General features: G+C 41.3%; 1 protein-coding gene across 2 annotated transcripts in view; it reads left to right on the top strand.

Annotated features, from left to right (window-relative positions):
* Positions 1-262: 262 nt before the first annotated feature.
* TMA16 (translation machinery associated 16 homolog) overlaps positions 263-23,799 on the top strand; it is a 57,451-nt gene continuing 33,914 nt past the window's right edge. For both annotated transcript variants that reach the window (XR_014263608.1, XM_082461904.1), the window contains exons 1-2: positions 263-414; positions 9,633-9,745. Coding sequence is in view for 1 of the 2 variants with exons in the window: in XM_082461904.1 (XP_082318030.1) it covers positions 412-414; positions 9,633-9,745 (116 nt within the window). In the remaining variant the exon portion in view is untranslated. The remainder of the gene's footprint in view (positions 415-9,632; positions 9,746-23,799) is intronic.

Raw genomic sequence — 23,799 nt, forward strand, 5'->3', positions numbered from 1 at the left:
CGGGGCCGCCACGTCCGAAGGGGCTGTGCGGCCCGGGAGCTGCGCGCCGGGCAGCCGCCCGAGATTCCGCGGGGCCGGGCCCAGGTCGCGGCCTCACGCCCGGCGCCGCCTCGTTCACCCTTGGCCCCGAGCTCCGCCACCCCGCCCACGGCGCCAGGCGAGCACGCGGGGAGCCTGTCTGCGCCGCTGGGGCGTGAGAGTCCGCCGCGGCCCACGAAGGTGAGGTCTTGTTTCCGGGGACGTTTTAGAGAAGAACACTCGTCCCGCCCCCTTCCGGTCAGGTGCGCCCGGCTTCTTCCGCTCCTCGTGGGTTTGGCCGGCGTCGCCTCGTGAGCTGCTGCCGCCGCCGAGCTTGAGGTCCCGCCGTGTGGACTCGGAGGTCCGGAGGTCCCAGGCCGCGAGGACGTCGCCATGGTGGGTCCCACTCGTTCCTGGAAGGCTCCGGTCGGCGGCGGGGAGGGCGGGCCGGCGTCGGGCCACTGGGAGCGGGGTGCGGAGGGAGAACGGTGGGCGGTGCGCGGGCTGCGGTGCAGGCACGGGTTCCGGGCCGGGTTCTGCAGGGCTCGTAGGGCGCCCGCCGCTGCCCACAGCCCGCGGGAAATCCGCGGGTCTCCGTGTAGTTGCTCCTCAGCGGTGTAGGAGCGGGAGGCGGACGGGGCGCGGCGGGGACGGCGTAGTCGCCGGTCCTCGCGGCCGCTCAGCACCCCTCAGTGCCCTACTCCCGCCCCAGACTCTGCCTCCACGCCTCTCTTCCCCTTCACCGCCCTGACACTTTGTTTTTATTAAAAATGCAGTGGATGCAAAAGAGCGCTTATGTAGCACGTTTAAGTATAAACTATAAGGAACTCTCGTTTATCCGTTATTCACTTTAAGAACCCTTCTGTGTTCTCCTTCTTGAACTTATATCTCCAGGAGCCACTCACAGGTGAACAGTGTCTAAATTATGCTTGTTTGCTTTTATATTTACCACTTGTGTTTATATTGCAAAACTGCTATTTTTTTTCCTTCTTTTTCTGTTCTTGAGAATAATTCTTGAATAGGAACATGTTTTGTAAATAGTCACTTTTCAGTTAGTTTCTAACGAAAACAACAGCATAAAAAAGTTTATAATCTGGTAAAAAGTTATGATACTCTGGTCTCAGTGCCATTAGTTCCCTTTCTCTGTCACTTTCCATTTTCTCTTTTTCCTTTTCATTGTATTCTTATTTTTCATGTCTGTCTGCAGTCTTTTTGCTTTAGATTATATACGTTTGTGTAAATTCAGTCTTTTTATTTATCAGTGTGTGCGGTGGCCAGCTGTTTATAATTTTCTTTTCTAGGCTTTCCTTTTCAGCTTGGAACATTAAAACCTTAGTAGTTGGATTGTGTGTGAGCGATTGGGGGGTTGATTGGCATTTGACAGTAGTTGTGTTTTTGACTATCAGAACGTCACTTTTGTCAGGCTGTATAGTAGGAGTATATTGCCTTGTCATGAGTCAAGAAAGCAGCACATAAATCTGTTCTCATTGACACGTTTCCTGCTCTGTCACTTTTCTGGTGCATCAGCCAGGGTGGCTCTGCTGCATCCTCTCTTGAATTTAAACTCAGCTTGGAACTGGAGGTTTTCCATCTAGACTTCTCTATTACTTGCTCTATACTTCTTTCATGCAGCTCAGAATGTGGACAGTGGAGTCCTGGAGGATGAGTTTGCCACCCGTCTTTGCTAAATTATGGTCTTCGTGAAGTTACTTAACCCCTCTAAGACTCAGTTGCTCTGTTAAGTTGGAGTAATCGTAGTGCCTACTTTATAGAAGTGTAAAAATTAAATGTAAACCATTTAGTCCAGTGTCTAGTACTTAGTGAATGTTATTGTAATTAACCTTAGTAATAATAGTAGTACCTGATGGTTGTTTGTATATCTTCTTTGGAAAAGTATCTATTCACGTCCTTTGTCCAATTTTTAGATTTTTTTTTTTTGTTAATGAATTGGATGAGTGATTTTGCAAATATTTTCTCCCAACTCTAGGTTCCTTTTTATTTTGTTGATCATTTCTTTTGCTGTGCAGAAGCTTTTTCGTTTAATGTAGTCCCACTTGCTTATTTTTGCTTTTGTTGCTTTGTGCTTTTGGTGTCATATCCAAACAGTCCTTACCAAGGTCAATGTCAAGGAACCTTTTTCCCTATGTTTTCTTAAAGAACTATTCCTTTTTTTTTTTTTTTTTAATTAATTAATTAATTTTTTTTTTTTGGTTGTGTTGGGTCTTCGTTTCTGTGCGAGGGCTTTCTCTAGTTGCGGCAAGCGGGGGCCACTCTTCATCGCGGTGCGCGGGCCTCTCACTATCGCGGCCTCTCTTGTTGCGGAGCACAGGCTCCAGACGCGCAGGCTCAGCAGGTGTGGCTCACGGGCCTAGTCGCTCCGCGGCATGTGAGATCTTCCCAGACTGGGCTCGAACCCGTGTCCCCTGCATTAGCAGGCAGATTCTCAACCACTGCACCACCAGGGAAGCCCTTCCCTATGTTTTCTACTAAGAGTTTTACGACTTAGGCCTTACATTTAAATCTTTAATCCATCTTGAGTTAATTTTTGTGAGTGGTGTAAGATAGGGGACCAGTTTTCATCCTTTTACATGTGAATGTCCAGTTTCCCAGCACCATTTATTGAAGAGACTGTCCTTTCCTCATTGAATATTCTTGGCTCCCTTGTCTGGACTCTCGATTCTGTTTTATTTGTCTATGTTTCTCTTTTTATGCCTATAAGCGTAGTAAGTATTAAAGCGATTGCCTGCTAGTAAAAACTGGCTTCTGAGAGTTAGTAAAACTAAAGAAAAATATTAATGAAAATCTACCTAGTATACCAACTTTTGGAATAATGTTACATGTACGTGGTTTAAAGAAAAAAAACACAGTAAAATGTGGTTGTCTGTGAAATGTGTGTTAATTTCCTTTTACTGCTGTGAAAAGTTAATACAAATTTAATGGCTTGAAACAACACAGATTCATTCTCTTATATTCCTGGAGATCGGAAGTCCAAAAATGAGTCTTACTGAGCTAAAATCAAGGTGTAGCTGGGGCTGTCTTCCTTCAAGATGCTCTAGTGGAGAATCTCTTCCCTTTTTCCAGTTTCTAGAGGTTGCCTACATTCCTTGGCTCTTGGCCCCTTCCTTCTCTTCAAAGCCATCAGTGTAACATCTTCAAATCTGCCTGAAGAGAAGGGCACATCTCTTTCTCTTGACAGTGATCCTTCTGCCTCCCTCTTATAAAGACCCTTGCAATTATTTTGGGCGCATGTGGATAATCCAGGATAATCTCCCCATCTCAGGATCTTTGATGGCGTCTGTACAGTCCTTTTTGCCATGTGTGGTAACACATTCATGGGTGTGGGGAAATTTGGGCATGGACATCTTTGGGAGGGAGGGCATTATTCTACCTACACCAAAAAGTAGGTGTGCCTCCAACTGTGTTACCTAATTCCCTAGCTCAGTTGAGAAACAACCACTGTTAGAACACAGTTTCTTAGGTAACCATTCAGATATTTCCTATGAATGTGCCAGTATATATGTCCTCTGACCTCCCTGCCATACATAGAAACAGTATGCTAGACACAATCCTATGCCCCTTGCTTTTTTTCTTGTACCTGATCTTAGACGTCAGTCTATGTGAGTACATATAGATCTACCTCTTGCTTTTTTAACAGCTGACATCCTATTGTTTGCTTTTACTGTAATTTATTTACCAGGTCTCTGATGGACACTTAAGCTGTTTACATTCTTTTGCTACTGCAAACACTGCTGCATTGATTATTCTTATTTGTTTTGTACATATGTAAATATGTCTGTAGACTAAATTAATAGAGGTAGGATTCCTTGATCAAAAGATGTACAGTTTTTATTTTGATAAGAAGTATCAAATCGCCTTCCAGAAGATTGTACCAATTTACATCCCAGTTATTAGTGAGACTACTAACTCACCCACAGTGTCACTAATGCAGTGTGAATAAATAATTTTTTTAAATCTTTTTTATACATTAAAAATGAATAGCTTATTGAAGTTTTAATTTACATTTCTTTTAAGGTAGAGCACACATCTTTTCAAAACTTAAAAGGCATTTATCTATACTCTTTCTTGTGACCTGTTTTTATTTTAAGTTACTGATCTTTTTCTCATTGATTTCATAATGGTGCCTGTTACATTGTAGGTGCTTATTAAATATCTGTTCATCTGAGCTTAGCCCTAGCCCCTTTTCTTATTCTACTGAAGAGACTCATCTCTGTGGCTTTAAAGTACCTCCTTTAACCCCAAGTTATCCCAAATTTGTATCTTCAGCCCAGACCTTTTTTCTAGGTGCCAGACTCATAACTTTATTTACTTAGTTTACATCTCTACTTAGCAGTCTCCAGGGCATCTTAAACCAGTGTCTCAAAGTGGGTTCTTGATGCCCCCTGTCTCCATGTGCCAGTTCCTATCTTAGTCAGTGGGAGTTCTGACCACTTGGTTGCTTTGTTGCAAACGTGGGAGTCATACTGGACTCCTCCCTTTCCCTCACCGTCCATAGTCAGTCCTGTCATTCTGTCTTCAAAATGCATTTCATACCTTGCCATTTCTCTCCATCTTCACTGTCGCCCCGGCTGTGCCACTCAACTGTCATTTTTCTCTTAATGACCTCAATACTTCAGTAGTCTTGCTTCTTCTTACTGTATCTCCGTCCAAACTGTTCTTTATCCGGCAGCTCGCATTATCCTTAAAAAACCAAGTTGGTCTCAAGTCAGTTTCTCGGGGAGTCTCTTCCTGATTTCCCAAAGTTAGGTACACCTATTATATGGTGGCCGTTTTCTGGCCAGCACTTATTAAATTACATAGTTATTCGTGAGATAACTAGATTGTAAATTATGTAGTTAGGCTATAACTAGACTGTAGGCAAGTCCATGTCTGTTTTTAATCCTGGAACCTCAGTGCCTATTTTAATATATGGTAGTATGTGCTCAGTAAGTTTGTGGGTTGTTTTTGTTTTTTTTGGTCAGTGAACGTTAGTATAAGGTAGAGGTGTAAAGAGTGGTAGCAGAAGAATGGGAGAAATGGTTAATTCTGACTAGATATCCATGGGTAAGTCAGGAATAACATAAAGTTGAGCCTGGTGTTAGATTTTTGCATGAAAGGTCAAGTCGGCATTAGAGAATTATTAAGATATTTTTTAATGTTAAGGAGAGTATTGTTTATGAGCCTTTAAAAATTATTTTTATATGAGGTATTTCACACTATTTTAAAGAACTTTTTAAAATATTTTTTATTGATAGTAGCTCAATGTACAGTATACAGTATACACAGTAACTCAGTGTATAGTATACAGTAAAATATTCACTTGGGTCAACATCCCACTTTCTTTTCTTTCTTTCCAACTATTATTTTCAATCCAGTAGAACATGTTTGTAGTCTTCAGGGAGCTGCAATGTAGGAGATAAGCACACGTGCGGAATTAAATGACTGGTCAGTGCAGTATGTTAAGTGCTACGGGAGAAATGCTACCCAGAGAGAAGGGATACTGAGATGTGAAATGGTTACATATTTGCGGATATCTTCACAAATATGTGAACTGGAAATGGTCCTTGAAAATTGAATGGGGTTTAGCAAGGCTTATGTGGAGAACCGTTAAGTTCCTTTCTGGATGCTCTAACTAGGTATTTGTCGCTGGCATCAAATTTACCTGTTAAGCAAGGGAAATGCCCTAGGGTTCTTCAGGGTAGAGTGCCTGCAAAAAAATGGTGCAGATTCTGTTAATTAGTTCATTATATTCCTGTTATGTCTTCGATGTTAAGTGACTTAGTATATCATATTCTAGAATTTATTTTGTGCTTTAGGGTATTTGGAGTTTAAGGTATTATATACTGTAAGCTTTCTCAGTTGTAGGCATGGCTTTACTCTTCTACATTTTTTTTTTTAAAAGTATTCATATATCTTTGTGTACCTTAAGTGTGTTTGGTGAAATGATCATTCTTCTAGGTTTCTAGTTGAACTGGGCAGTCTAAATGACACTTTTGTTTCTAGTTGAGCCTAGATTCTCTCATGGCTTTGATAGTCTTTTAGGAAAAGTTCCATTTTGTTATTTATGATCTTAACAGGAGTATTTAAAGCATATTGCTCCTGAAATACCTCTCTTTGTTGTTGTGTTGTTTGAATAAACTACTTGTGTGTTTTCTTTGTTACTCTGAAGTATGAATCCAAAGATTAGTTTATAATGAATTTTCTGAAGTAATCATTAAAGATTGTGTGTAAGAGATTTTTAATATCAGTTTTCTTAACCGGAATATTTCTGTGGTGCCAGAAACTTTCGAAAGTTTCTGTTATTCAGAGTATTCTGTGATGCATATGAAAAAAATGTATTTTTGTTGTATCTTTGAGAGTTTAATTTGGTGCTTTTTGAAACATAAAATACTAAGTTTTAATTGAAAATACACCTTAAATCCCTCTCCCCCCAGTTTTGTTATACGTTTACATTCTATATTTTTTTATGAATTGTCAGATGTTTCACAAAATAAATTTGGACAATCCGTGATTTATGGAGATTAATTGCTTTTTAATTAAGAGATGTTTAGCTTGAGTAGACCGTAATTGATAGATTAATTTTCATTGATAGGGTTTTACTTCACTTTTCCCCTGTTGAAGTATTTTGTTGGTTTTTTTTTTTTAAAGTAATATACTGAAACATAAAATTGTTTTGAAATTTAATATTTTATGATACATGTTTCTGTGCCTTATTATATATTTATAACCTGCCTTGAGGCAACCTTTTCATGAATAACTTATTATAAGAAATCATAGTGTACAGTTGAGTCAGAATATAAGTTCAGTTTTTTTGTATATTCTTTGTAGTAAGTCTTGGAGGTTCTTTAACTGAGATCTTCTAAAGCTGTGCAGACATTTTTATACTCCAACAGTACCAGTATTTCTTGTTCTAAAGAACAAGAGTTTTTAAATCTTGAAAGGAAATTTTTTGTAGACTTGGACATACTGCTGAAACGTCACACAGCTCTGTAACTTAAGTTATACAGCTTCAGAAACCATCTTTTTTTCTTGAGATTCTTGTGACCTTGTGTCACTTTTTTAAGCATTTTATTGGTCGGAATATATGGAATAAAGACATCTCTTCAAAGAGATCTTTGCTTTATCTCTTGGTCTTGCGTTAGTAATGTCTTTAGCATGCTGTCCCACCGTCTGTCAGCCTGCAGCAGCAGCAGCAGCAGCAGCAGCCTTTATCGCCTCCTACTTTTCCCGGGTCCCACGTCAGGACCCTTGCCTGGATCCTCTCCATCCAGGTTTCTCACCAGTTTCGGTCGAGGTGTAACCTGAGGCTGCGGTTTCATCGCAGGGCACAGCTGTGGTTGATCCGTTTCCCAGCTCACGCACGTCTTTCTTGGTGGGATTCAGCTCCCCGTGGACTGTTGGACCAAGGGCCTCAGTTCTTCAGTGGCTGTCGGCCGAGGCCGCTCTCAGTTACTTGTCACACGGGCCTCTGCGTACGTAGGGCAGCTCACTGCAAGCCAGCTGGTCTCCATCAGAGTGAGCCAGAAGAGGGCAGAAGAGAGCGGGCGAGACAGAGCCGGGGTCCTTTCATAACCTCGACTTGGGATTGATAACTCACCGCTTTTGCCCAAGGCTAGTCAGTAACGTGAGCCACTAGGTCCAGCTCACGCTCGGGGAGGGGATTGCAGGTGGGCACAAACACACTTGATTTATGTTTGCTGGGTACACTTCACGCGCAAAAGGTCCTTCTCCCACCTTCTTTTCTCCTTCCTCCCTCCCCGCCACATGTGCAGAGAGACACACAAAAGAATGCACATACTCTTATGATGGCTTCACACTTTATACTCCTATACTTCTAACAGCTTCCAGGGGCATCCTGGGTTTCAGACTTGGAGTTAATCTTCTCTGGTCAGGTTTATCAAGAAGTGAGCAGTAAATATTTATTAAATATTTCAGTAAATATTTGTTGATGAAATGAGTACATGTGTGAGGTGGTCATTTTAACTAATTCTACCTGGAGAGTTTTACAAAGGAAGTGACTTTGAGCTGCGTCTTGTCAAAGGACAAGTGAGGAAATGGATTTTGCAGGCAGAGGTAGCAACAAGTATAGTCTCCAGATGTAAAAAAACAGCAGGGTATGTTCTAGAAATGGTGAGAAGTTAGTAAGAATGGGATGAAGGGTCTTTTGAAGAATGGGATATAATGCTGGAGAAGTAGGTTGGGGTAGATTGTTTTCCATGTTAAGGATTTAGGACCTGAGTTAGTGGAGCTCTTTAGCAGGGGAGAAGGACTTTACTAATTAGTGTTCTAGAAAGATAAGCTCTGTCACTTCCAATGAAAAAGGACTAGCAGTGAGAACCTAAAGGCCATCCTAATCATGAAAGATCATGAGACTGAATTAAGACAGTGACAGTAGGTTTGAAGAGAATATTCTAGAAACACAACCTTTTTGAGAATTAGGTATGTTAATGCCTCTTTCTTTTTCTTTTGTAATCCTGTATTTTTTCTGAGAATAAAGATTATATTTACTAATCCCTTATGTAATCCTCTCTTACATATAATATAGAAGGAATATGCCTTTTGATTTTCTTTTCCACTTCTCACTGGCTGGAGTGTAGACCTGCTGTTAAGCCATTTTGAACTCTGGATAGATACGAGGTTATAGCCTAAGGATAGTGGGATAACAAGGTGGAAGGAGTTTGGATCTCAGGGCTTTGTGGAACAGAACCTCCAGCTCCTTTTTACATGAGAGAGCTAAACTTTATCTGGGTTAAGCCACTATTATTTTGGCTTTCTATTAAAGCCAAACAAAATTCCTAAGTAATATAGGTCAGATATAAGATACAGAATTATGTAGGAATTTAAAAGTTACTGAAATGCTAGACAGCTAGTTCAGAGGACCTAGTTAACTGGCATAAGGCTTGAATGGGATGTGCTAATTTCGAGATGGCTTGTATTATTTCCTCTGTTCCTGATTTCCTGTGAGCCCAAGTCTGATTTGCTTTATTCACTGCCCACTGTTCCACGTGCGGCTTCTGCGGTCCGGCTCCCGTTAACATCCTGTGCTCCTTCTGCCCTCTTGTAACTTTCTTAACTTTGATGCAAATTTCCAGCCCTGAGTCACCTCACTGTCTGCATTCTCTGTATCTGCTGTGAAGCTGGAACAGTTGAAGAGCTGGGTTTATCGCCTCTGTGCCTTTCTTTCTTTTCTTACATTAATGGAGAATAGTTCTGAATACAGTTGACCCTTGAACAATGCAGAGGTTAGGGGCACTGATCCTCCATACAGTCAAAAATCTGCATATAATTTATAGTCGGCCCTCCATATATGCAGTTCCTCCATAACCGTGGATCATGTAACACTGTAGTATTTACTGTGGGAAAAAAAATCAGTCTGGGTTTAAGTGGACCCATGCATTTCAAACTGATGTTCAAGGGTCAACTGTATATCATTTCTGTTAGGAGCATGGAAACAAAGACTTTGAGTCTGGCGTATCTCCTGATTCATAATGTAGTATTTGTGACTCACAGTATTTCTGTTATATTACTGTTTTAAATCTTTATTTCTAAAGAAAATTTTTTGAGAGAAGTCATTTATGTATCTGACTGTGTGTGCCATATGTTTCTCTGCATTTTAGCCTAAAGCACCAAAGGGAAAAAGTGTAGGACAAGAAAAAAAAGTCATCCATCCATATAGTAGAAAAGCGGCTCAAATTACGAGAGAGGCCCACAAACAAGAAAAAAAGGAAAAGTAAGTATCTTCACTGTTTGTATTATGCATTGGTGAAAAGCCCTTTTATACATTTATTCCTAATCAATATTCCCTTTCTCTTCCTTTAATAAATGTTTAAGTATGTTCTGTGCACTGAGGTAACACAGTGAACAAGGATTCAGCTCTTAAAGCTTACCTAAAACAGATACATAAATATAAATGGGTTGTGATGCGGGCAGTGAAGAAAAATTTTAAAGGATTATGGGATACAGAGTGGGGGAGAGGTTCTGTTTTACATAAGACAGTTGTGGAAGGCTTCTCTGAAGACCTTACATTTGAGCAGAGAGCTGAAAGGTGTGAGGCAGTGAGCCATGCAGACGTATATTAGGCAAGTAGGTTAAAGTGCCTATTAGATGTGGAAGACGAGAGATAGAATGGGCAGTTGGGTGTGCTGGGTCTGGTGCTCAGAGGATAGGTTAGGGATGTAGACACAGACTTGGGAGCCATCAGCGTGTAGCTGGAACTCGAAGTCATGAGACTGGATAAGATCACCTACCAATTAAATGAAGATACGAGAGAGAGAGGGGCGTCAAGGATTGAGTCCAGAGGCCCCTACCATTCCGAAGTTGGAGAAATGGGGAGGCTCTGACACTCAAGCCTGAGAAAGAGGGAAAAAAAGATAGGGTTTCAAAGAGAAAACACTGATCAACCTGTGTCATTTGTTGGATTAACGCTGAGAATTGATTTAGTCATTTGATTTAGTAAAATGGATAGCAAGCACTGTATATATATATTTTTTCTTGAGTTGTTTTCTTAGTTGTTGCTCTGGAAATTTCAACTCACGTCTTAAAACTGAAAACAGCCTAGTTCAGGTTAATGTAAAGTTAATTTCAGTAGTATAGGAAAAACTTGCTACACTATAGCTCCATGACCCCCTTCTTTGTACTGTTATTGTCAGATAAGTTACATCTTTATACACTGTAAGCTTATAATTTCATAATTATTGTTTTTATGCAGTTATCATGTTAGGACAAGAAAAGTGTTACAAACGAAAATAATTTATACTGTCTTTTCTATTTATTTACTTATGTAATTACCTTTTTTCATTGGTGCTCCTTATTTTTTCATGTGGATTCAAATTACTATTTACTGTCTTTTCATTTTGGCCAGAAGGACTCCCTTTAGTGTTTCTCGTAAGGCAGGTCTGAAAATAACAAGATTTTCTCATTTTTGTTTATCTGAGAACGTCTTTAATTTTTCTTTCATTTCTGTAGGACTGTGCTTCATTTTGAAGTTCCACTGTGCATAGAATTCTTGGTTCATAGTCTTCCTATTCAACACTTGGAAGTCACCCCTTGGCCTTCTGGCCTCCAGGGACCTGATTAGGAGTCAGCTGTTAATCTTATTGAGGACCCCTTGTATGTGATGAGTCACTTTTCTCCTGATCTTTCACGATATCCTCCTTGACTGTCAGTAGTTTGACAATGATAAGCCTAGGTGTGGATCTCTGAGTTCATCCAACATGAAGTTTGTTAAGCTCCTGAGGCATGTAGGTTAATGTTTTTCATCAAATTGGGAAGTTTGGGGCCATTATTTTTTCAGCTATCCTCTTGGTCCTCTCTCTCCTCTCCTGTGACTCCCATTATGCATATGCTGTATGCTTGGTGGTGCCCCCTTTCTGTTGCTCAGATCGGATAATTTCAACTGACTTGTTCTGACATTTGCTTGTCTTTGTCCATAGGTCCAACCCTCTGGACTGCCTCAGGAACAGTTTCTATTGTATGCTGTTTTTAACCCCTGAGCGTGGGCCCTACTTTCCTGTTTCTTCGTGGGTCTCCTAATTTTTTGTACTTCTTTGTTCAAAACTGGACATTTTAAGCAGTTTGACAATCTTGTTAATCAGACATGCCCTACCCCGAACCTCAGTCAGGTTTGCTGTTGTTGTGTTGTTGCTGTTTGCTTCGTGACTTTCCTGGGCTAATTTTGTAAAGCCTTTTTGTTGTGTGTGGCCTTTGCAGTTTCTGCTGAGTTAGTGGTCACCTAATGTTTGGACAGAGATTTCTTTAATTGCCTTTAACTAATGAGTCAGCCTCTATTGAGGGGCTATGTTAGTCTGTTGGATATGCTTTCAGTGCTCCAGTAGGCAGTTTATAGACTTCATTTCTCATTTGCACAGAGCCTCAGGGTTACCCAGAGGTGAGAGAGGAGGACTTTGTCAGATCTTTCTTTGGTACGAACACAGTCCTGAATGTACACATGGCATTCTAGATTCCCAGGAGTATGTTGGAGCTAGCTTTTCAAAGCCCTCTATGGGCCTTCCTCTCCTTAATTTTTCCTTTAAAATTTTTTTGGTCAGCCTTTTGTTAGCCCCCAGCTGGTAATATCACTCAGGCAGCTGCTGTGTTAGACAGCTGCTGCTGAGATTGTTTCTGAGAAGCAACCTGGGGATAGGGCTGCTTCCACAGCGTTAGCTCTGAGTGAGATGAAATAAAGTAATTCTGAGAATGGAGGTGTTCAGTCTGCTGCTGGTTGGGTCAGATGGTGGCAGTTCTCAGGATGGAGCTTTTGGGGAATTCCAAACCCAATCTGTTCTAGTGGCTGCTAGGAGGATGGCTTTTTACAACGACCATAAGTTGCTAGTCTATTGGTTTTCAAGTCTACTGCAGAGCTGGGAAGAGGGGGATGGGATTAAAACACCACAGAGCTTACTCTTCTTACTGAGATTGGGTCACTTTTCTTGAGTAAATGGTCCTTGGATTGTTGTAAGTCTTTGGTTAATTTTTATACTTCTGAAAAGGTTGATTTTGACAAGTTTTATCAGTGTTCTCTTGCTTTTATGGAGGAGTAGATTTCTTTAAGTTCTTATTCTGCCATTCTGAAAGTTGGCCTATATTCTTGATGTGAAGAATTCATAGGAAAATTTTCTTCTTAGGAAAATTAAATATGTGTGTGCTGCCCCTTCTCTGCTCCCCTTCCTATCCCTTAGCCACCCTTCTCTGATCAGCGTCCCGCACTGTAATCTGCCTATTTTCCCTCCATCTGTGGGCTCTGACAGTCCCCAGGAACTGCTATGGGGTCAAATAAAAAAAATTCCTTAAAATGAAGTTATGGGGGCTTCCCTGGTGGCGCAGTGGTTGAGAGTCTGCCTGCTAGTGCAGGGAACACTGGTTCGAGCCCTGGTTTGGGAGGATCCCGCATGCCGTGGACCAACTGGGCCCGTGAGCCGCAGTTGCTGAGCCTGCGCGTCTGGAGCCTGTGCTCCGCAACAAGAGAGGCCGCGATAGTGAGAGACCCGCGCACCGCGATGAAGAGTGGCCCCCGCTTGCCACAACTGGAGAAGGTCCTCGCACAGAAACGAAGACCCAACACGCCATAAATAAATAAAATATATAAAAAAAAAATGAAGTTATGAAATCAAAATTGAAATCGTCATTTAGATTATTTTAGAGTAGCCTTAGCACTTTTTTTGGGGTGTGGGGTTTGGAATATAAAGAGTACATCTTCATTTTATTTTACTTTTATTTATTTATTTATTGGCGTAAAATTGCTTTACAGTGTTGTGTTAGTTTCTGCTGTACAATGAAGTGAATCAGCTATATGCATGTCTATATCCCCTCCCTCTTGGACCTCCCTCCTCCCCTTGCACCAACATCTAGGTCATCACAGAGCACCGAGCTGAGCTCCCTGTGCTATACAGCAGGTTCCACTAGCTATCTGTTTTACACATGGTAGTGTATTTACAGCAAACCTAACCTCCCAGTTCGTCCCACCTTCCCCTTCCCCCACTGTGTCCACATGTCCGTTCTCTACGTCTCTGTCTCTATTCTTGCCCTACAGATAGGTTCACCTGTACCATTTTTCTAGATTCCACACATATTCGTTAATGTATGATATTTCTTTTTCTCTTTCTGGCTTACTTCACTCTCTCTGACAGACTCTGGGTCCATCCATGTCTCTACAAATGACCCAATTTCGTTCCTGTTTATGGCTGAGTAATATTCCATTGTATATATGTACCACATATTCTTTATCCATTCATGTATCATTGGACATTTAGGTTGTTTCCATGTCCTGGCTATTGTAATTAGTGCTGCAGTGAACATTGGGGTACATGTGTCCTTTTGAGTTATGGTTTTCTCAGGGTATGTTCCCAGTAGTGGGATTGCCTGGTCATATGGTAGTTCTATTTTTAGTTTTTAAGGAACCTCCATACTATTCTCCATAGTGGCTACATCAATTTACATTCCCACCAATAGTGCAAAAGGGTTCCCTTTTCTCCACACCCTCTCCAGCATTTATTGCTCGCAGAATTTTTGATGATGGCCATTCTGACCGGTGTGAGGTCATACCTCATTGTAGTTTTGATTTGCATTTCTCCAAATTAATTAGTGATGTTGAGCATCTTTTCATATGCCTCTTGGCCATCTGTATGTCTTCTTTGGTGAAATGTCTATTTAGATCTTCCACCCATGTTTTAATTGGGTTTTTCTTTTTGATATTGAGCTCCCTGAGCTGTTTGTATATTGTGGAGATTAATCCTTTGTCCACTGCTTCATTTGCAAATATTTTTTCCCAGCCTTAGCATTTTAATGAATGCTACATACAGTCGCATACTAGCTGATAGAAACCAGCACTTTCATTGTTATATATTGATTTCTTGGCCCAGACCAGTAGGGGTTAGCTGCTTCATAGTGATTTGGCTAGAAGTTTTCTTGAAAAGAATAGTCAAGTGCTATGATAGTATACTCGAATTTTCTTTCTTTTTTTGTAAGGCAGGGTCTTTTTTTGTACATTAAGGGTTATTAGAATAATATTGTTATAAAACAGTAGTTTTCAAACATCAGTTATTTATATATCGCTTTCATGAATTTTTTGGGTTTTTTTAACATGTTTATTGGAGTATAATTGCTTTACATTGTTATGTTAGTTTCTGCTGTAAAACAAAGTGATTCAGCTATACGTATACTTATATCCCCATATCCCCTCCCTCTTGCGTCTCCCTCCCACCCTCCCTATCCCACTCCTCTAGGTGGTCACAAAGCACCGAGCTGATCTCCCTGTGCTATGCGGCTGCTTCCCACTAGCTATCTATTTTACATTTGGTAGTGTATATATGTCAGTGCTTCTCTCTCACTTCGTCCCAGCTTACCTTTCCCCCTCCCCGTGTCCTTAAGTCCATTCTCTATGTCTTTGTCTTTATTCCTGTCCTGCCCCTAGGTTCTTCAGAACCATTTTTTTTTAGATTCCATATATATGTGTTAGCATACGGTGTTTGTTTTTCTCTTTCTCACTTACTTCACTCTGTATGACAGATTCTGCGTCCATCCACCTCACTACAAATAACTCAGTTTTGTTTCTTTTTATGGCTGAGTAATTTTCCATTATATATATGTGCCACATCTTTATCCATTCATCTCTCGATGGACACTTACGTTGCTTCCATGTCCTGGCTATTGTAAATAGAGCTGCAGTGAACGTTGTGGTACATGACTCTTTTTGAATTATGGTTTTCTCAGGGTATATGGGATTGCTGGGTCGTATGGTAGTTCTGTTTTTAGTTTTTTAAGGAACCTCCATACTGTTCTCCATAGGGGCTGTATCAATTTACATTCCCACCAACAGTGCAAGAGGGTTCCCTTTTCTCCACACCCTCTCCAGCATTTGTAGGTTTGTTGATGATGGCCATTCTGACCAGCGTGAGGTGATACCTCATTGTAGTTTTGATTTGCATTTCTCTAATGATTAGTGATGTTGAGCATCCTTTCCTGTGTTTGTTGGCAATCTGTATATCTTTGGAGAAATGTCTATTTAGGTCTTCTGCCCATTTTTTGTTTGGGTTGTTTGCTTTTTGGTTATTGAGCTGCATGAACAGCTTGTATATTTTGCAGATTAATCCTTTGTCAGTTGCTTTCTTTGCAAATATTTTCTCCCATTCTGAGGGTTGTCTTTTCGTCTTGTTTAAGGTTTCCTTTGCTGTGCAAAAGCTTTTAAGTTTCATTAGGTCCCATTTGTTTATTTTTGTTTTTATTTCCATTTTTCTAGGAGGTGGGTCAAAAAGGATCTTGCTGTGATTTATGTCATAGAGTGTTCTGCCTATGTTTTCCTCTAAGAGGTTTATAGTGTCTGGCCTTACATTTAGGTCTTTAATCCATTTTGAGTTTATTTTTGTGTATGGTGTTAGAGAGTGTTCTAATTTCATTCTTTAACATGTAGCTCTCTAGTTCTCCCAGCACCACTTTTTGAAGAGGCTGTCATTTCTCCATTGTATATTCTTGCCTCCTTTATCAAAGATAAGGTGACCATATGTGCATGGGTTTATCTCTGGGCTTTCTATCCTGTTCCATTGATCTGTATTTCTGTTTTTGTGCCAGTACCATACCGTCTTGATTACTGTAGCTTTGTAGTATAGTCTAAAGTCAGGGAGGCTGATTCCTCCAACTGCGTTTTTCTTTCTCAAGATTGCTTTGGCTCTTCGGGGTCTTTTGTGTTTCCATACAAATTGTGAAATTTCTTGTTCTAGTTCTGTGAAAAATGCTCTTGGTAGTTTGATAGGGATTGCATTGAATCTGCAGATTACTTTGGGTAGTATAGTCATTTTCACAGTGTTGATTTTTCCAATCCAAGAACATGGTATATCTCTCCATCTCGTATCATCTTTAATTTCTTTCATCAGTGTCTTATATTTTTCTGCATACAGGTCTTTTGTCTCCTTAGGTAGGTTTATTCCTAAGTATTTTGCTCTTTTTCTTGCAGTGGTAAATGGGAGTGTTTCCTTAATTTCTCTTTCAGATTTTTCATCATTAGTGTATAGGAATGCAAGAGGTTTCTGTGCATTAATTTTGTATCCTGCTACTCGACCAAATGCATTGATTAGTTCTAGTAGTTTTCTGGTAGCATCTTTAGGATTCTCTATGTATAGTATCATGTCATCTGCAAACAGTGACAGTTTTACTTCTTTTCCGATTTTGGATTCCTTTTATTTCTTTTTCTTCTCTGATTGCTGTGGCTAAAACTTCCAAAACTTTGTTGAATAATAGTGGTGAGAGTGGGCAACCTTGTCTCGTTCCTGATCTTAGTGGAAATGGTTTCATTTTTCACCATTGAGAACAATGTTGGCTGTGGGTTTGTCATATATGGGCTTTATTATGTTGAGGAAAGTTCCCTCTATGCCGACTTTCTGGAGGTTTTGTTAATCATAAATGGGTGTTGAATTTTGTCAAAAGGTTTTTCTGCATCTATTGAGATCATATGTTTTTTCTCCTTCAATTTGTTAATATAGTGTATCACATTGATTGATTTGCTTATATTGAAGAATCCTTGCCTTCCTGGGATAAACCCCGCTTGATCATGCTGTATGATCCTTTTAATGTGCTGTTGGATTCTGTTTGCTAGTATTTTGTTGAGGATCTTTTCATCTATGTTCATCAGTGACACTGGCCTGCAGTTTTCTTTTTTTGTGACATCTTTGTCTGGTTTCGGTATCAGGGTGATGGTGGCCTCGTAGAATGAGTTTGGGAGTGTCCCTCCCTCTGCAATATTTTGGAAGAGTTTGAGAAGGATAGGTGTTAGTTCTTCTCTAAATGTTTGATAGAATTCACCTGTGAAGCCATCTGGTCCTGGGTTTTTGTTTGTTGGAAGATTTTTAATTGCAGTTTCAATTTCAGTGCTTGTGATTGGTCTGTTTATATTTTCTATTTCTTCCTGGTTCCGTCTCAGAAGGCTGTGCTTTTCTAAGAGTTTGTCCATTTCTTCCAGGTTGTCCATTTTATTGGCATATAGTTGCTTGTAGTATTCTCTCATGATCCTTTGTATTTCTGCAGTGTCAGTTGTTACTTCTTTTTCATTTCTAATTCTGTTGATTTGAGTTTTCTCCCTTTTTATCTTGATGAGTCTGGCTGATGGTTTGTCAATTTTGTTTGTCTCCATAAAGAACCAGCGTTTAGTTTTATTGATCTTTATGGTCGTTTCCTTCATTTCTTTTTCCTTTATTTCTGATCTGATCTTTATGATTTCTTTCCTTCTGCTAACTTTGGGGGTTTTTTGTTCTTCTTTCTCTAATTGCTTTAGGTGTAAGCTGAGGTTGTTTATTTGAGATGTTTCTTGTTTCTTGAGGTAGGATTGTATTGCTATAAACTTCCCTCTTAGAACTGCTTTGCTGTATCCCATAGATTTTGGGTCATCGTGTTTTCACTGTCATTTGTTTCTAGGTATTTTTTGATTTCCTCTTTGATTTTTTCAATAATCTCTTGGTTATTTAGTAACGTACTGTTTAGTCTCCGTGTGTTTCTATTTTTTACAGTTTTTTTCCTGTAATTGATGTATAGTCTCATAGTGTTGTGGTCGGAAAAGATACTTGATATGATTTCAGTTTTCTTAAATTTACCAAGGCTTGATTTGTGACCCAAGATATGATGTATCCTGGAGAATGTTCCATGAGCATTTGAGAAGAAAGTGTATTCTGTTGTTTTTGGATGGAATGTCCTATAAATATCAATTAAGTCCATCTTGTTTAATGTATTATTTAAAGCTTGTGTTTCCTTATTTATTTTCATTTTGGTTGATCTGTCCATTGGTGAAAGTGGGGTGTTAAATAAAGTCCCCTACTATGATTTGTGTTATTGTTGTTTCCCCTTTTATGGCGGTTAGCATTTGCCTTATGTATTGAGGTGCTGCTATGTTGGGTGCATATATATTTATAATTGTTGTATCTTCTTCTTGGATTGATTCCTTGATCATTATGTAGTGTCCTTCTTTGTCTCTTTTAATAGTCTTTGTTTTAAAGTCTACTTTGTCTGATATGAGAATGGCTACTACAGCTTTCTTTTGATTTCCATTTGCATGGAATATCTTTTTCCATCCCCTCACTTTCAGTCTGTATGTTTCCCTAGATCTGAAGTGGGTCTCTTGTAGACAGCATATATATGGGTCTTGTTTTTGTATCCATTCAGCCAGTCTATGTCTTTTGGTTGGAGCATTTAATCCATTTACATTTAAGGTGATTATCGATATGTATGTTCCTATTAGCATTTTCTTAATTGTTTTTGGTTTGTTATTGTAGGTCTTTCCCTTCTCTTGTGTTTCCTGCCTAGAGAAGTTCCTTTAGCATTTGTTGTAAAGCTGGTTTGGTGGTGCTGAATTCTCTTAGCTTTTGCTTGTCTGTAAAGGTTTTAATTTCTCCATTGAATCTGATTGAGATCCTTGCTAGGTAGAGTAATCTTGGTTGTAGGTTTTTCTCTTTCATCACTTTAAATATATCCTGCCACTCCCTTCTGGCTTGCAGAGTTTCTGCTGAAAGATCAGCTGTTCACCTTATGGGGATTCCCTTGTATGTTATTTGTTGTTTTTCCCTTGCTGCTTTTAATGTTTTTTCTTTGTATTTAATTTTTGATAGTTTGATTAATATGTGTTTTAGCGTGTTTTTCCTTGGATTTATCCTATATGGGACGCTCTACGCTTCCTGGACTTGATTGCCCATTTTCTTTCCCATACTAAGGAAGTTTTCAACTATAATCTCTTCAAATATTTTCTCAGTCCCTTTCTTTTTCTCTTCTTCTTCTGGGACCCCTATAATTCGAATATTGGTGCATTTAATGTTGTCCCAGAGGTCTCCGAGGCTGTCCTCAATTGTTTTCATTCTTTTTTCTTTATTCTGCTCTGCAGTAGTTATTTCTACTCTTTTATCTTCCAGGTTACTTATCCGTTCTTTTGCCTCAGTTATTCTGCTGTTGATTCCTTCTAGAGAATATTTAATTTCATTTATTGTGTTGTTCATCATTTTTTGTTTTCTCTTTAGTTGTCGGTCCTTGTTAAACGTTTCTTGTATTTTCTCTGTTCTGTTTCCAAGATTTTGGATCATCTTTACTCTCATTACTGTGAATTGTGTTTCAGGGAGACTGCCTATTTCCTCTTCATTTGTTTTGTCTGGTGGGTTGTTACATTGCTCCTTCATCTGCTGTGTATTTCTCTGTCTTCTCATTTTGCTTAATTTATGGTGTTTGGGGTCTCCTTTTCACAGGCTGCAGGTTCGTAGTTCCTGTTGTTTGTGGTGTCTGCCCCCAGTGGCCAAGGTTGGTTCAGTGGCTTCTGGAGGCTTCCTGGTGGAGGGGACTGGTGCCTGTGTTCTGGTGGATGAGGCTGGATCTTGTCTTTCTGGTGGGCAGGACCCTGTCTGGTGGTGTGTTTTGGGGTGTCTGTGAACTTACTGTGATTTTAGGCACCCTCTCTGCTAATGGGTGTGGTTGTGTTCCTGTCTTGCTAGTTGTTTGGCATTGGGTGTCCAGCACTGGAGCTTGCTGGTCATTGTATGGAGCTGGGTCTTAGCATTGAGACATAGATCTCTGGGAGAGCTCTCGCCAGTTGATATTATGTGGTGCTGGGAGGTCTCTGGTGCACCAATGTCCTGAGCTCGGCTCTCACCTCAGAGGCTCAGGCCTGTCAACTGGCTGGAGCACCAAGACCCTGTGAGCTACACAGCTTAAAGAAAGGGAGAGGAAAAAAAGAAAGAAAGGAAAAAATAAGTAAAATAAATAAATTAAATAAATAAAGTTATTAAAATAAAAAATTTAAAATTATTATTAAAATAATAAAAGTAATAAAAAATAAAAAGGAGAGCAACCAAACCAATAAACAAATCCACCAACGATAACAAGTGCTAAAAACTAAACTAAGATAAACATAAAAATCAGAAATTGATCAGTCACGTACAGCAAACCCCAAGTCTACAGTTGCTCCCAAAGTCCACCGCCTCAATTTTGAGCTGATTTGTTGTCTGTTCAGGTATTCCACAGATGCAGGCACATCAAGTTGTTTGTGGAGATTTAATATGCTGCTCCTGAGGCTGCTGGGAGAGATTTCCCTTTCTCGTCTTTGTTCACACAGCTCCTGGGGTTCAGCTTTGGATGTGGCCCCGCCTCTGCGTGTAGGTCGCCTGAGGGCGTCTGTTCTTCGCCCAGACAGGACGGGGTTAAAGGAGCAGCTGCTTCGGGGGCTCTGGCTCACTCAGGCGGGGGGAGGGAGCGGTACGGAGGAGGCGGGGCGAGCCTGCGGCGTCAGAGGCGTCGTGACGTTGCAGCAGCCCGAGGCGCGCCGTGCGTTCTCCCGGGGAAGTTGTCCCCGGATCATGGGAGCCTGGCCGTGGCAGGCTGCACCGGCTCCCGGGAGGGGCGGTGTGGAGAGTGACCTGTGCTCGCACACAGGCTTCTTGGTGGCGGCAGCAGCAGCCTTAGCGTCTCATGCCCGTCTCTGGGGTCCGCGCTGACAGCCGTGGCTCGCACCCGTCTCTGGAGCTCGTTTAGGCGGCGCTCTGAATCCCCTCTCCTCGCGCACCAGGAAACAAAGAGGTAAGAAAAAGTCTCTTGCCTCTTCGGCAGCTCCAGACTTTTTCCCGGACTCCCTCCCGGCTAGCCGTGGCGCACTAGCCCCTTCAGGCTGTGTTCACGCCGCCAGCCCCAGTCCTCTCCCTGCGATCCGACCGCAGCCCGAGCCTCAGCTCCCAGCCCCGCCCGCCCCGGCGGCTGAGCAGACAAGCCTCTCGTGCTGGTGAGTGCTGCTCGGCGCCGAGCCTCCGTGCGGGAATCTCTCCGCTTTGCCCTCCGCACCCCTGTGGCTGCGCTCTCCTCCGTGGCCTCCGAAGCTTCCCCCTCCACCACCCGCAGTCTCCGCCTGCTAAGGGGCTCCTAGTGTGTGGAAACCTTTCCTCCTTCATGGCTCCTTCCCATTGGTGCAGGTCCCGTCCCTATTCTTTTGTCTCTGTTGTTTCTTTTTTCTTTTGCCCTCCCCAGGTACGTGGGGAGTTTCTTGCCTTTTGGGAGGTCTGAGGTCTTCTGCCAGCGTTCAGTAGGTGCTCTGTAGGAGTTGTTCCACATGCAGATGTATTTTTGATGTGTTTGTGGGGAGGAAGGTGATCTCCATGTCTTACTCCTCTGCCGTCTTGAAGGTCCTCTCTTTTCTGTATCTTTTTGACATGATATACTACTTACATGATTTGGCTATCACCTATATCAGTATTTCACGAACTTTGGTATACATGAGATGCACCTGTAAGGTGTATTAAAGTAGTTTTCTGGGCCTGATTCCTAGAGGTTTCCATTCAGAAGGCCTGGGACAGGGCCGAGGTGTTGCATTTCTGACAGGTTTCCAGTAATCCTGATGCTGTTGCTGCTGGCTCAGGCACTGATGTAGAGTGTTCTTTAATTATGCTCTTTACAAATAATTTCCCCTTGAACATTGTTTTTAAAGGAGACATTTTATCTCTGTTAAAACCAAGTAGATACTCTTGTCTTCCCTGAGTGGTTTGAGCTTGAGGCATGCTTGCTGATTTTTGGTGGAAAGATTTAGCAAAGGTTGGAAGACTTGTAAAATAAACTAACATTAAACTAAGTTTTCTCCTTAATGTAATCTGAAAGGGTCCAAAGAAAATGACGGGAAAAGTAACTTGCTTACCATTTGATTAAAGATTATTTAATTCTGTGTACATGAACTACCTAGAATTACCTTACAGAGTACCAGTGGTATACATGCAGTATGTTGAGAAATCATGCTTTAGAATATGATTAAGTGCTTCAGTTCACTGTAAGTACGTGTGATGTTTATATGTTGTTAGTTATATTCAGGATCCTGTGCACTGATTTAATGTTGATTTACAGTCAGCATTACAGAAAGATTACCTAAGGATAAAGCAGAACAACATGCTAATCTCATATATAAAACTTGTCCTAAAGAAGTTCTGTTGTTGGCCAAGGTTCTATTTTAATAGTACAGAGTTGAAAAATATTTAATTTTTTTGTGCTTCGGTGATGTTCTAAACAGACTGAGCTTTCTCTTTTTTCTTAATTTATTTGGAAGAAGTCATCAGTGTAGCAGTCACAGCCCCAGAAACAAACACACGTACAGTTGTGATAGTGTCTACAGGCTTACACTTGTCATGAGTAGCAGCGTTGGTGACCGTGAGTCCTATTCAGTTAAGTGGGGGCATGGTCACAAATGGCATCTTGAAATGCTGCTCATCTCCCTGCCTTAGAGCAGCACTTCCAGCAAGACAGAGATGGTGAATTGCATATCTTCAAAAGATGGTTGGTGATAAGATACTCAGACTGTAGTGGCAGCTGTAAGCAAGGTGATAGAAGAGGTACCAACAGGGCTTACCTTGAACGTCAGGTGCCTGTGACTTCTTAGAAAGAAATAGCAGTTAGCAGCTGCTGCTTTACTCAGCAGCTTGAAACAAACAGTTTCTTGGTCAGGAATCCCAGAGCCACTTAACTGGGTGCTTCGGGCTCAGGGTCTCTCGCAAGGTTACAGTCAAGGTGTTGGCTGGGGCCGCATTCATCGCAGAGCTTGATAGGGAGAGGTTTTGCTTCCAGGCTGTTTACATGGTGGTCCACAGACCTGTTGTGGCAGCTGTTGGTGGAGGGCGGAGCAGTTAGAAGGGAGGGAGTCCGTTGCTGCTCAGCCTCAGAATAAAGAGGCCGTTTCTTGGCTCAGTTTAAAAAAGAGAAGACAACGTTTGTAACGTCATTTCTAGGTCACATCCATCACTGTGGCACTATTTTATTTGTTAGAAACGAGTCACTAGGTCCAGCCACGCTCAGGGAGGAGAGGGGCGTGAATATCCAAGCAGCGAGAGTCGGCAGTGGGGGCCGTCTTGGATGTCACCGTGTCCCGGTAGCGCTTGGCCGCCGAAGACACTTGGCGTTATCTGGAAGGAGGGTAGCCAAGCAGCCTGAGTGTCTGCTCTCTGCTCTTTAGCAGAGGGTCCAGGGTTCTTTGTGCTGCTTCCTAAGATTCATTTTTAGGGAGTGAGAGAGGTGGGGGAGGATCAGGGGCAGGATATTGTTAGGGCGCAGAGCTGCTGGATTCATCAGGTAGACTCTTAGAGGTGGGGTCTGCTTGCCTGAAGGTACTGCAGGTGTGACGAGCAGCACAGAGGGAGAGTCAGACGTCCTTCATCTTGAGCATTTGAATGCTCTGATTTAGGACTGTATGAAATACTGCTTCTGTTCCTATTAATAGAAACTAGTGTGGTTTGAAGACTGGCACATTTCAAGTGGTGCACAGTTTACAGGCAGCAAATAGTTATTCTGTATCATGGTTTTAGC

The sequence above is a fragment of the Balaenoptera physalus genome, assembly GCF_965194825.1.
Source record: "Balaenoptera physalus genome assembly, chromosome: 5".
In the NCBI taxonomy this organism is placed as follows: Eukaryota; Metazoa; Chordata; class Mammalia; order Artiodactyla; family Balaenopteridae; genus Balaenoptera; species Balaenoptera physalus.